Source organism: Podarcis cretensis, assembly GCF_951804945.1.
Source record: "Podarcis cretensis genome assembly, chromosome: 5".
NCBI classification, from domain to species: Eukaryota; Metazoa; Chordata; class Lepidosauria; order Squamata; family Lacertidae; genus Podarcis; species Podarcis cretensis.
Genome location: NC_137174.1, coordinates 69,026,491 through 69,041,789, shown reverse-complemented (window position 1 = coordinate 69,041,789; position 15,299 = coordinate 69,026,491). Strand labels below are relative to the sequence as shown.

At 39.4% G+C, this 15,299-nt stretch overlaps 1 protein-coding gene across 2 annotated transcripts in view; it reads right to left on the bottom strand.

Annotated features, from left to right (window-relative positions):
* CLSTN2 (calsyntenin 2) overlaps window positions 1–15,299 on the bottom strand; it is a 368,030-nt gene that overhangs the window by 94,835 nt on the left and 257,896 nt on the right. For both annotated transcript variants that reach the window (XR_013838896.1, XM_079975860.1), the window contains exons 3-4: window positions 11,280–11,475; window positions 8,933–9,141 (exon numbers count right to left, since the gene is read on the bottom strand). Coding sequence is in view for 1 of the 2 variants with exons in the window: in XM_079975860.1 (XP_079831986.1) it covers window positions 8,933–9,141; window positions 11,280–11,475 (405 nt within the window). In the remaining variant the exon portion in view is untranslated. The remainder of the gene's footprint in view (window positions 1–8,932; window positions 9,142–11,279; window positions 11,476–15,299) is intronic.

The following is a 15,299-nucleotide window of genomic DNA, read 5'->3' as shown; positions in this document are numbered from 1 at the left end:
TTATCTTCTCTTTGGAGAATCTGACCAGCTTTTTTAAATGATAGGATTTTGTGCTACCAGACGAAAAATAAAATTCTGCAGCAACAAAATCAACCTGACAGAAGCATAAATGTGACAAATCACCTGTCCTGGTAACAAAGAAATGGCAGTGTTCACAAGAAAAAAAGGAACAGAGAGGAACTGGAACTTGCAGTTCCCACCTTCAGGAACGGTAGAGGACCTTACGATTCTAAAGTAGTCTCTTTAACTAATGAGTTTAGCATTTTAATTCAGGCCATTTTTGCTGAATGACAGTTCCTTTGCAAGCTGAATGTTGGCAGACTTTAATATACATTTCATATTATGTGTGCTAACAGATTAAAGTTTTCTGTCGCAAAGAAATGTTTAATCTTTCTCATATCCTGAAGCTGTGAACATTTTCAACATGTATTCATGTCTATATACTGTATTCTACATATTCACTAAAGTGGATTACGTGACTAAAATAGTTTTGTCAAAATTAGTTATGATTTTTAAGCTTTCCAACCAAAATAACTATGGCATTTAGCTTTGAGTCTTAAACCACCAGACCTCTTGCGGAGGAGGCGGCACATGAAGAAGGGCCTCAGAGGATGATCTCAGGGTCTGGGTAGGTTCATATATAGAGAGGCGGTCCTTGAGGTATTGCGGTCCTGGGGCATTTACGGCTTTATAGGTGAAAACCAGCACTTTGAATTGGGCCAGAAACTAACTGGCAGCCAGTGCAATCAGAACAGAATCAGTATAATATGCTCAAACTGTCTTGCCCTAGTGAGCAACTTGGCCACTAAATTCTACACTAGCTGAAGTTTCAGTAAAGAGGCATTAGACGGCACCCATAGTATATGTTGTTCTGTTGGCATTTATTTGTCTCAAGAGAGAATGGAGTGTGCCTCCAGGGGTGAAGTCAAACTGCTGTGTTTGCCACACCAAAATGACCTCCCGGGACACAAGCCTTGGCAGTGTGTATGGAGGTCCTGGGCTGCCCAGACGCTAAGACCCTCCCCCCAGCCTCACTGATGTGGTCCAAAGGAAATCAGAGCAATACATTTGGCACTAGCCTGGTATATGAACTCAGAGACATGTAGAAACATATTGAGTTTCTACTAAAATCACAAAAGCAAATAGTTTACACAAATTGTCTAAATAATGCTTCTCTTCCACCAAATTAGCACTTTATACAACGGGTGTACTTATCATATTTTTGTTATTTGCTTATTATTTATTTGGTTATTTATTTTATTAACATTTCCTTTTATAAATATTCCTTTGTCTACTTTGTGTTCGCTTTAAAAATGCTTTACTCTGTGATCTGCAGGGAGAATTCCCAAGACACTGAAGTTGGATAAATCAACATTAGCAGATTTCTGGAACTTCCTTGGCATATCAACTGACCCCCCAACATTTAAAAAATCATCAGTGTGTTCATTAAAGCTATTTTAAGTTCATTAAAGCTTTAAAAAAAAGAGAGATACAATTCAAGAATTATGAGTAGTTTAAAAATATTTTCTGGAAGGTCATTTGGAGATTTTTAAAATATAGGTTGATCATAGATTTATTACATGTTCTTTATTTAACTAATTTTCTTTTCACTTAGCTTTTAAATTTTAAGCTTTATGCTATGTATGGCCCAATTCCCAGCCCCCATGAGGCAAAACACCTGAATGTATTTGTTTATTTAATGTATTTTAGGGAACCTTTTAGGGCAAAGCCTGACAAGGCAGCTTACATGATATACACAGGTAAAAATTAACTTTATCTAGTACAAGTTCCAAAGCTTAGAAAGTCTGAAGTCCAAGAACCTCAGCTCAGAGAGTTGGAAATTGATAGGATTCTATGGCTTCTCCATACTTCCACTTGTCCCATGCTTAAAAAGCATGGACCGACAGAAAACCCAATTGCCATTTGGTCCGATTCAGTGGTAAATCATGAGTTTCCCTGGCGAACCCCTAGATACACCATTTTACACATCTGGAATTTAAATAAATCCATGTAAAGGAAATGAATATGCAAAATAACTAATCTGAAACTAAACAGAACCTGTGTAGATCAGTGGTAAGTAGGCCATACAGTAAGTGGAAACTGAGCAATTGTTGACATATGCCAGTAGCAGAATATCTCAGATTACCATCATTAAGTGCCTAATACCAGTAGCGACTTGTCCAGTGGGACACAATGGCAACAATAATTTCCTAGCCACTTATACTGAGAGGGTGTCGGGTGAGGTGGTGGGGAGTTTGGCACATTGTGTTAACAGTGGAAGAGCCTGTCTGGTGCTCTGGCCTCAGCTGCACTGACCTCCATGTGCCTTGACTGTCTCCTTCCTGTTAAGTGGTAGCGATCCACTTCTGGTGCCTACCCTGGGTAACTATAATAGATTCTGTACAATCATGAAGACAGGAAAGGGAGGGGAAAGCCATGCATTGCCATGGACTCGACCTGTGCTTCCCACCCCTTAGGACAGATTTTGTAGCCTGTGGTAGACAGCAGGAACAATGGGTCATGTATCCCAACCTCTGTGGGATGAAGGGAGGTGAGCCTGCTCCTCATTCCCACTGCAACTTCCTGTACTTCCATAACAGCACGGGATGTAGTGCTGGAGGCTGCAGCATGAAGAGGAAATAGGAGAAAATGGGTGTGAAGGTATATAATCAATCAATCAATCAATCAATCAATCAATTCAAAGTGTGTGCATACTCTCTCTCTCTCTCTCTCTCTCTCTCTCCCTCCCTCCCTCCCTCCCTTCCCTCCCCCAACTTTTCTTTAGTAGCACGTGTCAAAAGTAACTGTCTATGAGCACTCATTCCAAAACTCACTCAGGTCGATGGGAATCACTCCATCAACTTGCCATTGACTTCAACCAGCTTGAAAACAGCCTCCAGGAGAACAATATCAGAAACGAGTTCATTCTTGTGACAGCTAAATAGCTAGCAACGTACCTCTCTCCCAAGATCTGGCAGTCACTCTAGCCATTAAATAAATATAAAAAAGGTCCTCTGTACATTTGGGCTACATTATAAGCACAGTTTCCATTTGCACAGTGCTCTTAACAAACACAGTCCCAATGATCACATCAATCCTAATATCCCCTACAGCTGAATAAAAAGTTGCAAGCCGATATATCCATGGGGTACAAGATGGAGTTCTACAAACACTTTTAATCAGGTGGGGGGAAACTACTCGAGCCACGGAGTGCCTAGGAGGAAAGGAAATAAAACACCACAACAGTCATCCACAGCTCTACGGGGCTCAGGTGAAGCTGCAGGGGCTGCAGTTCTCTCTTAAATGTGAGTCAGTGCTTTGTGCTCATTATCCCATGACACAAATAGAACATTCCTCTACAGATGAAGAAAATGCAGCAAGCAACCTATACTAAGACAGAGACATGGGTTGAAAACATGTACCTGGGCTGTTGAATCAATGTGTGTATTGATAACATTATTGGACTTAAAAATTGCACACCAAAAAATAAAAAAAATAAAAATACACGTGGGCCTTTATCCTGTGAATGAGACTAAAAGGAATTGAGCAGAATTGGTTTCTTAATATTTTTTTTATCCATTACAATGTGATGGGGTTTAAGAGCCCTTCAGAGACTTGACTGCCCATGGAATGGGAAGGCTTAGAGAGCAAAGTTTTCAACCAAGTAAATGAGTGAGGTATATAGGGTACAGTGTTATCACAAAAAGAAAGTAAAGAGCAGGAGTTGCCAGGACTTTGGCTAAATTTTGGATTATTATAAATCATGTGAGGGTAAGCTTCTGTTACACTTTATCTTCCATCTCATCCTTAACTAGATTTAAATGATTATACATTAGGGGTGTGGATGTGCTGGATGAAGTCTGAAGAGCAAACTAGAGCACACTGCTTTGGTGGTATTTGGATCACTTCCAAAGTAAACAGGCTCTTGACCAAAGTGGTCCAAAGTGAATCAGGCCAAAGTGGTCCAAGGTGAACAAAGCTTCAGAACCACTTGAAAACTATGCCGAGACTTTCTATTAAAGGAAAGCACTTGTCAGTGTTGAGTTTTATGACTGGCAGGGCTAGATGCCAATCAGAGAAAGACTTTACCAGCACTTATCCTATTACAATGCTTTTTAGAAGGACAGAAAAGTAAAATATCAGAAGCTCTTCTCAATATCTGCTCTTTGCTATTGTATCTGTCTATGGAATTGGTGGCAGCAGCAACAGCAGTAGAAGTCAGGTTCTTTGTGATTCCAGAATCAGCTTGAGAACCATGAGATGTTGCCTGTCCATTCTGTCCACATCTTCATCAAGCTCTACCCTCTGTGGCTCTTTCCTGACCTGCTCACTTGAAATACGTAATGGCTGATAGCCATGACAGGTGTTCTCAGATACCCTTGCCAGTTCCTGCCACATATGCATGTTCTGCCCATTGTTCTGCCAGACAGTTTGCCAGGTTTGAGGCTCCATGAGTTAGGATTAGGGTAGTCACAGTCAGAGAGGAGGATACCAAAACTGGTGAGATGCTGCTGCTGCTGCTGCTGCTGTAACCCAGCTGCTCTTAAAACAATTTCCAGTGATAAGTTGGGCTATTCATCTTTGAAACAAAGAATAGCAATGACGCACAGAGGGTTTAACAAGCAAGCATAGTTTTATTAGGGCTATACCAAGGCCCTCACCACCTCCACTGTACCTTTGTTTCCAAAGATGGTGGGATTTGGCAACATCCATTGGTTGAAGAAAGTCATTTTACTTTGCGGGTTTACTTAATAAAATAAACTGTGTCACATTTTTCATAGTACATCACACACTATTAGTCTGGTCACCCTCACTAATAGTGTGATAGGACACATGGCTCAACCTTCATTGACCAGTCCAATCTGACATTACATGCCATCAGAGTTCAAATTCTGTTGCAATCATTTCTGCTGTAGAAGTACAGGAATTCATCCATCTCATGACAGCTATGAGACTTGTCATGACCATATTTTATTTCATATGCTGTTAATGGATACAGGCCACCTGCATTTCATGGAGATTTATAGAAAAACAAAAGAGAACTAGCTTGTACTGAACATCTGAATATTTGGTGTTGGAATATAATATTGCACTGTTCTGGGGGGTGTATTCTTTATTTCTTATTATCTGAAAAAGATCCTATTTTAAATGCTTGAAATGAAAAGGAGTGATCCTGGCTCTCTGTGCTTCAGGCTATGGAAATCTTAAGACATCTAAGAGTCAATGTCCCAATTTTCCTAATGCAATTAGGAAATAACCTCACAAGTAACTGAAAACTGAGAGCCATTAGCTTTTTTTCCCCTGTGACATTTCAACTAGCAACAACACACACTCACCAAATGTCTAGTGTTTTCTATTCAGGGCCCACTGACCACCCTTTTTGTTCCCTTGGGAACACCTCTTCAGCCATTTTTCTTCTAAGATCATAACTGGTTTCTGAACCCTGAACACAGTGTGATTTCAACAAAGCAATCACGGTGACAAGAAATCAGTCTCTTAGAACTCCTAAATGGGTTTTCTGTCTCTGCACCTCATCACTCCTTACCCCATAAAAGCTCTGCCATGGCAAAGGAATTCATACTTCCTTTGCCTTTTAAAAATTTCATTCTGGTCCTAAGGATTCTACTCCTGCTCTCATTCTGGGAGGAGCAGCTCATACACTGGACAGAACAGCAGCAATAGCCTCCCAGCAGCAACATCACTGCCAATTACTATAATGGGGATTGGTGAGGTGGTGGTGATATTGGGTCTTTTCAGTATGCCAGCATATCTGGTTTGTTCCACCAGTGCAGTTCCAATTTCACTGCCACTTTGCCCTTCCCCCCAGTAAATGGAAGCAAAAGTGCTGCTGGGATTTTACTATCAAGATAAGCTTTTCTGACATTAGCCATGTTGCACCCCTATGCATTAGATAAAATGTGCTAGTTTCTACCAGGCTGACAGCATGCTGTCTTCTGGCATAGATAAAGCCAGGTATGGCAAAATGAAGAGGTTCCCCTACCATCAGAATAATTACTCTTCTCAGTCAGTTATGTTCCTGAACATGGAGATAATTGCTTTCAGATGTGTTGAGATGCATGTCCCAAGCAAGCATGATAAATCTGTTGAAATTATGCAGTACTCAAAACAAAATGTATCAAAACTGAAAACTCCAGATACTCAGATTGTCTTCAAAATTTGGAATAAAGAGAAATTATCTAGAAATACAAAAGGAATCATGCACGTGCACATTTTATTCAGCATGTGCACCTTATACTTCATTTTTAAAATTCCATGTCATTGCATCCACTCCAATAAAAAACAGCTATACTAAATAGCTCTTGATTACTTAAACTCCATTTCAATCATCTTGATTGCTCCCTCCATACAATATTCAAAACATTTCCCTTCCACTCACGCTATTGTAATGAGAGCAGGGATTCTCTTTACCACCATTTGCATTTTACTGTTGCTAACTGGTTATTATGATTTGATGCTCAGCTGCGCTCTGTGAGAAATCGGCTCAAATAAAGACAGATCCATGTCAAATGGGGGAGATGCTTCTGATAAAGCAATGCAGCATGAAATGGCTGCTAAGAGAAAACAAAAGCCCTGTGCACACTTTTAATTTATAGTGTTGGCAACCATCAGATGGAACTTCAAATATAAAAGATGCTCATCTCTGAAATTAGACAAATATTAAATTGTTCTGGTGGAAAAGAGTTGTTACTCCCTGCTCTGTAGTAAGGGATATAAACAGTGGTCATCTTGTGGTGGTTGCGTGTTGAGGTCCCCAATCCACCCCCCAAAATAACTCACAACGGACACGTAATTTTTGTTTAAGATTTTTGGCATGATTTTGGCCACAATTTTATTAAAATACAAACTGTGAGTGGTTGTTTAGGCATTGGTTAAGACTATCTGTCCCCCCGCCTGGGGACAGAACTGACTTCCGGGCACCACCGAAAGACAGTGCGGGGGAAAGCAAGTCGGGGAAGAATTGGAGCTGAGACACAGACCCTCAACTCTCACCCGCCTGCTCCCCGAAGGCTTGCCGGCCCTAGTCCCATTCCAGGGATTGGACGAAAAGATGGCAAGCCCCAGGATTCCTTTAACGGAATTCCCTTTCCGCAGCAACCATGGAGGGGCAGGCCTATCCTATCCTGAACCCCTCCATGGAGGGGTAGGCCCAGCCTATCCTAAACCCCTCCTTCACCAGATTTATAACCAATGCCTAACCACAACCTTACAAGTTGTGACGATTTGCTACGCAGTAGGCAAAAACCACCCAGCCAGCCAATTTGCCAGGTGGAAAAATTCCTACCAGGCCCCTGCTCAAAGGCAGACGACCCCATGACAGGCATAGCAAGGTCAACGCAACAAACCACTTATTCTAGGGCGGGTGGGCGGGTGATCCGTTGCACGCAGCAAAAGAGAAAGTACAAGGCTGCGTGCAGAGTATTTAAACCTTTTACCCCTCCCACCAAAATTGCAACATAACTTTTGCCCCAGCAACTCGGCAATCCAATCAATGCCCCCTGGCCATCTTGGAGAACTTACCCAGCAACAAAGGGGTGGCTCAGTAGACCCCACCGCAACACGTGCTCTCCCTGAAGGAGAACACGCTTTCTCAGAAACAAACAAAACTGAGGGTTTTAAATTTGATGGAACTAATGATTTTTTGCCAAGAGAGAGAGAGAGAGAGAGAGAGAGAGAGAGAGACCAAGAATCCACATTTTAGTCTTCATGTGATGCTCCTATGGATTCTCTTTAAAATGAGACAATAGCGCTACATCTTGTCCCACATGATGGATGGGAAAATATATTTGCTACAGGAGAAATAGCAGCACAGGATATATATTACGTTTACAGCACTTTTTTGGGTTTATGGGAGGGTGTAGTGCACATTGCTGTTGGTTGAGGAATATCTATATTTTGAAGAAGGAAAAATGCATAGCCAGCAAATAATTAAATAATGAATGAAGAGTCAATTAATTTGCAATACATGTCATGGGAGTGGCACAAGGATGACCTTGGGTATATCACCTCTTTTTGAAGGAATATACTATATTTTTCCGTGTATAAGATGCCCCCATGTATGATGCCCCCTACTTTTGGGGACCCCAAATTTAGAAAATGGGCATATGCACTATCCGTGTATAAGACAACCCAAGATTTTTAACCTTATTTTAAATTAAAAAACCTAGTCTTTTACATGGAAAAGTACGGTATGTGCACTCTCATATCCTCAACTACTCCAGCACTGAAGCCATCAGATGCTATAAAGACTGTTCTAAAAATACACTTTAAAAATGGGCATTAAAAAATATGGGCATGGAGCCAGCTGGTGCTGGTGAGATTTCACAGAAATGCTAATGGTATCACAAATACTGTCAAACAGATACCCACAACAATAACTCAAGCAGTTTCCTACAGCACACTCAGTTAAAAGTAAACTCGGGTTAATAATTCAAATTTCATTGTCACAAAATATTATAGCTTGACTAGGGATATAGTCAGTGCCCACCAGAATAGAAACACTATCTTGAGAAAAGTCAAAACATGATTGCCTGAAAAAAGCGCTTCACTGGCTTCCTATATTTAGGACTACTTTGTACATCAGTCAAGTAAGTTTCATCAAGCTGGTGAGTACCAGAGTACTAGAGACTGGGCCATTTTAGCAATGACAGCATTCTCTCCCTAGAGATGTATGCATTCATATGGCCCTATCTGTACGGGTCTTTAAATGCATGATGAATACATTTTTGTAGTGTACTGTGCTGGAATTTTAAAATCTTCCACCTTTCAGACTGGAATTGTTATAAGTTATTTGTTTTATGCAGTTCTAATTTGTGAGTCAACTGGGAAGGGCTGTGCCCTGAAAGGCAGGCTGAAAAACCCATAAATAAAGATGTGGCTCAGAATTCATAACTGTGCAACGGTAAGCACTCACCATTCCTGTCAATGGCAAATGGAACGTCTGTTGTGACAATTTCATAATTGCATATCTGGCTGTATTGAGGAGAACAGTCCTCATCTATGGCTTCCACCTGCAGTACACTGTCATAGATCTTTCCCTCTGTCACAGTAGCCTTATAGGATGTTTCCTTAAAAGTTGGTGCAAATTCATTGACATCCTTTACCTGGATATGGACCACAGCCCTAAAACGAAGAGAGATCAGTTTGAGTCTCACAATAGAATGCAAATATCAATGCAAAATCCAAGCCTGTCATGAAGTGTTAACATTTAAAATGTATATATTTTATATTTATTTTAAGTAGAATAAAATGTAAAAGTGAGTCTCACACAATCCTTACAATCAAATAAGAGGAAAGACATGTAGAAAATGCAAAAGTTAAACATGAATGGGAACCCATGCAAGAAACAGCTGTAAAAACTAAAATATATGCATTAAATTGAAGCTCTGTTGAAATAAATTACTGCATTACTTGACTTTACATTTCAGCACTCCATTGTATTTGCATTACTTTGTGCTCAAATATGTCAACTTTCAAATTAAACAAAGAACTGCTATGGAAAATGAAACACTGTGAGTCTATGAACAATTTCTAAATTTTAAATAAGAGTATGGCACTGGGCTTCTATGCTGATTTGAAACAAGTTTAGCTAAAACAAATTATTTCCCCAACGATCAATAAATTTTCCTGCTTTGCTGGCTTATTTCCACCTGGCCTGGAAGGGTGGAACACTTACTGACTCTGGCTACAAAAGCTTCTTCTTCTGTTGCTATAGGGGTCAGAATCCACCCCATGCACTGCTATTCTTTCCCTGTCCGTGATTCCATCTTTGGCTGAGCCTTGCAAAATTAGGAAAAATACAGAGTGGGAAATACAAATTGTAGACTCTTCAGGAGTCCCTTTTTTCCAGGGACGGTGCTGGATTTACAGAAGCTGTCCTGGTTTCTGATTTGATCCTGGAATGTCCCCATTTTTCCTTAGGATTTCATCAGAGAAATGTTGGAGGGTATGGGGACACCCCTATTTTCGTCAGAGAAATGTTGGATGGTATGGAGTTATCTGACTCCCAAGCCATCTGAAAGCAGCCCTGTATATGGAAGTTTGTTAATGTCTGATGTTTTATTATGTTTTTATATATGTTGGAAGCCGCGGAGAGTAACTGGGGCAACCCAGTCAGATGGGTGGAATATTATTAATTAATTCATTATGGAATGGGGACATCCCTATTTTCATCAGAGAAATTTTGGAGTATATGCTACGTGTGCTGACATCAGAACTACACATTAAAAGGGGGGGTTAGAAGAGAGATCTGCACAAGTGGCCTTGTGTAACTCAGATTTTGCGATTTAGGTTTGTAGCCAACTTTCTACTCAGAGTAAACCCATTAATATCTTTCCGTAGGGCCTGAAATACAGAGCTGTTCCACCAGACCTTTGGCCAAGGCACAGTCCTTTGGTAATCCTCACAGAACTCTAGCCCAATGGTTGCCATTAATTTGATTTTGAAATGATTTTAAAATGAATTGATTTTAGAATGCTGTATTACTTTTATTGTTGTTAGCTGCTCTGAGCCCGGCTTCGGCTGGGGAGGGCAGGATATAAATAAAATTATTATTATTAATATTATTATTATTATTATTAACCCATATTAGTCATGCCTATGAATTCCATTGGTTCTACTCTAAGTAGAACTAAGATTGGGGAGAACCCTATGGCAATAACTTGTTAAGCTTCTTTGGATCACAGCATCATAGCTTCTGGAACTGTTCCCATCCTCTCACACTTAAAAAAGGTATAAATCTGGATCAAGCAGTATTTTCCTTTTCATACATAAATACTTTGTAGGCTTGCACAAAATAACTATTTTCCATCTTATCTATGATTATTATATGACATAAATAAGAATGCCCACCAACATAATAATCAATGCTACAGGAATGCTGAAAATATAAAAAGGAAGATGAAGAAGCAAGGAAATTCAATATGATTTGATTACATGAAGATCAATTAACACTCAGTATTTATGTTTCAAAAAGTCACCAATTTATTTAATGGTAGGGCTTTTTCAACAGCAGACAGTTTGATCCAGAGTCCTATTAGGACCTTTAACGTGTCAGTTGAATGTACTATAAAAAGAAGTCAATTTCAGGCAGTCAGGAAGAGTGAACAGAAGTGAACAGGCTGAAAAATCATCTCCTGTGATAGAAGTACTTTGATCTGATTTCCACTAGCATTGGCAAGCAAAGCATTAAAAGATTCTCTTCAGCATGAATTGTAAATACATTCCACAGTCCCTGCCTCGCTCTCCCAGTTGTCACTCACTTGTGAGATTTCTTCCAGTTTGTTCCACTAGGCCCTGCACCACAGTCATATGCCTGGATGATGAATGTGTACTCCTTCTGCAGTTCACAGTCAATTGGACTTCTTGCTCGAAGACGACCTTCTCCAGATGTCTTGTTTAGCACCACAGCTTCAAAGGGCATTTCCTGTCCATGGATTTTAAAAGCACAGATTTCACCTGTAAGGAATAAACAGAACACAAATTACATGGTAGGGAGGCAGGCTGATTTATATGCTACTGATTAAATGATGCTGAGCATTATGGCACCCTGTGTAAGTCAAGGTGGACAGGTTTCTGAATACGACAGTAAACAACAGTTACCAACAAACAGTATTTCTGCAGCAAAAGAGCAGAAATAAATAACTGTTTTATTCTGGGAAACTATCATGGATATCAGAATCTTAGGCACTTCATTTTTCCATTACTGATATAAAAAAGAGATGTATGCCTTCTTTTACTTAAGAAAGCATCAGCAACTGAAGGAAATTATGTGCTTATGGCTCAGAAAGCAGTTTGAGAAAATGAAAACATTCAGGAGTTGAGACTGGGATTTTTAATACAGAATCTTTCTCATATTTCCTACACAATTCCCTATTGATTCCCAGTCTTTCACTACGATATGGTGATTTTCTGACAGTACAAATTGTGTTTCATTTTGTTATACTGACTATTTTTATCACAGAATTTAGATGTTCTTAATCTGAATATTCTATACATTACTATTATGTTTTGTGGTTTGAATAAGAAGTCAAACAATACTAAGTGCATTCCAAGAGGATATCTTGTGTCTGCCCAGTTTAACAGAATATATAACCTATACAGATTTCACATTGATTCAGCAAATTGGATGCTGTATAATATTGATAATATAGATGCAGTGTGATCATACATAACAACAACAAAACATATTTAGGGGAGAGCCTACATTCCCCAGTCCATTGCCACCTACAGGATTGGAAGCTACCTTACGCACACAATGTTTCTATATGTACAATAAAGCATTAGAATAGAACTTGAAAGTGTAAATACACCTTTCCTCCCAAATTGTATTCAGACTATCTTTAGACCAATGATATGATTTTTAAGAAAAAGTAAATATCGTGTTAAATTAGGGCTCTTGGGCTATTAAATTATTCCCAGAATAGACAGAGGCACTCATTCCCAATGTAGCTCTGGAAACCGGTACTGGATTGATCCAAGATCCACTTACGAACCTAATTTTGTAAGTTTTGGTTTTGCTTCCCCTGGTGCTTTCTGCAGTTACTGAGGATCATGCCTGAGGAGGCTCACGGTTATCAGTGTGTAGCTTCTGACTGCCGTTTACAAGAGTTGTAAAATGAAGGTGCATTTGAAGCTCCTTCATAATAACTTCTCATAAGACAGTATTTTCTTTGAAGGTCTGTATTTGAAGTATGTATTTATACATCTTTATAAAGCTGTTTTGGAAAGATAATGACATCTTTCAGTATACAGTGGAGGCAACCATGTTATCATTTCTTTCAGAAACATCCTTGCATTAATATTGTTGACTTCAGTTTCATTTTACTTTAGTATCTTTCCTTACACTAGTATGTAAGTAGCAGCAGCATAATAGAGAAATCTGATCTACTAAATTCAGGAAAAGAAACCTTTTTTGTGCTTGGCTTTCTTCGCAGATATACAATCCGTCAATACAAATCATGACTTTCTGGGTTTTGTTTTTATTACTGTATCGACCCTCTGGCCCAGTCTGTAAGCAATACAACATTCTCAGGAATTGAAGCATGCCAGTTTTTCATATAAAAACTGATTTATGCGAGTAAATTCATTTTTTAAATAAGGTTTATTTCAGAGGCAGTGCCAACATTTCTCCAGTCTTATGTGAAAACCAGGAACATGTCTGCTCATTAACTTTGGGACAAATAAAAATGACACAAAGTTGATAACTATTGTTAAGAACCCTAAAATATGTAGCCTGCATTGCTTGAGTATCCAAACTGTATTTAAAAATATTTTTGCACTTCTATCTGTGAAGTTAAAAATATGCATAGTTTAGGAAGATTCCAGAAACTACCTACACCAATGAAGATATAGATAGGTCTCTACAGTGTATAATCCTATCCTTGTTGTTCCAAAAGATAAGCCACCCTATATAACACATTGGGGTCTTTTTAAGGCCAGTCCTTGATGGCTTTGATATTTCTTAAACATAAAACACAGTTGTTGTTTTTTCTTTTAAAGTATCACAGCTATAGCATTAGCTGCATAGACCCTCAAAACAATGTTGCCCCGTTGGCTGGTTCCAACAAATTCCCCTGGTGATGCCAGTTCAGTTCAGTTCAGCTTTTGAAAGTACTTGACACCTGGGAGGACAAAAATGTTTTCAGCGTCATGCATTTCTAACATGTCATAGTATCTGAAGGTCGTGTCACCAATATTCTACGTATATGAAGACAGAAATGGGCTTGCAGAGCTAGAATGGAATAAGATCTATTGTTTTGGTTATCTAGTGTCCAGTTACACTGAGAAATTAGAAGTGTTTGCTAGAATCTATCTGCTTGTGGTTGATCAGGAAAGCTTGTTGCTTTCAGCACACTCCTAACCATGTCTACTTAGAAGTAAGTTTTATTACTTTCAGTGGGTCTTACTTCCAGGTAAAAAGGATTAGGATTGCAGCATTACATAGGGATTAAACTGATTGCAACACTACTACCAATTTTACCATCCACACCTGAAAATACTTAGAATTTAATCCTGCCCTGAAAATCTCTGAATATCCCACCCACTTTTATGGTGAATGAATGTGGGGATGGTGGTGGGTATACGGCAAACCTTTACTCTGCTAAAACATGCCTAATAACTGAGCTGAACCCACCATCCTAGATAAATGCTTTCACATCCAAGAATACCTTTATTTTCATTATCCTTGCATTGTGTTGGATGAAATGGTGCAATTTGCATTGCATAGTAAAATCAACAATGATATATATGGATGGAATAATGGAGTAAACAACATAGATGGTAATTCTGGTTGGTAACAGGCCTGTCAAGATTAGTCAACAGTTCATGTTTATTCATTCCAATCTGAAGTAGAAATCTGAATATTGGGGAGGGGGATGCAAACAACTAAAGAATAGGAAGAAATGTGTTTGCTCTCTTCTGAAATTAACACTCTCCATCATCCAGCATGAAACCAGAAAATTCAGATGATATTTTATTTCATAGGCTTGCATTTGAGGTTGAGACTTTCCAATGTTAGAAGCATACATGGACGTGTGCAAGAAATGGGGCTGGAGATGCCTTATCCCAAGTAAGAGGTTTTGCTACATATTCCTCTAATGAAAACTTAATTAGTCAATTAACCTGGACTTGACAGGAGATGATACATATGTTTCCAGGCAACCTCAGCTTTTTTCATATAACGGAACCTCAACAATGTATAATCACAATTTTGGCATAATAGACTCAGCCACAACAGAGACTGAAAGCCCCTCACTGTGGAAACTTTTTCTCATAAACAAGTCATGCCAGATAAGTCTCACTTCTTTTTTTGATGTTTGGTGGATCAGGGGAATGCTGTGGATGTATGGTCTCTTGATTTCAGTAAGACCTTGAAAGTCCCCCAAGATACCACTGAGGAGAAGCTGCTAAAATGTGGGCTGGATGAGGTAACTGTTAGGTGGATTTGTAGCTGGTTGACTGACCAAACCCAAAGAGTGCTCACTAATGGTTCTTCATCATCCTGGAAAAAATAACAAATGGGTGCCTCAGAGTTCTGTCCTGGGCCCATTTTTGTCCAACCTCTTTATAAATGACTTGGATGAAGGAATTGAGGGGATGCTCATCAAATCTGCTAATGACACTAAACTGGAAGGGGTAGCTAATGCCACAGAAAACAGAATCTGTTGAGCCCTATGTCTTCTGCCCTCAGATGTGGTATTCTGTCATGAAGTAAGATTCATCTGTCAGACTTCTTAGCTTTTGTATTATAATGGGCGCTTCCACCCATTCCACTTTTGTTC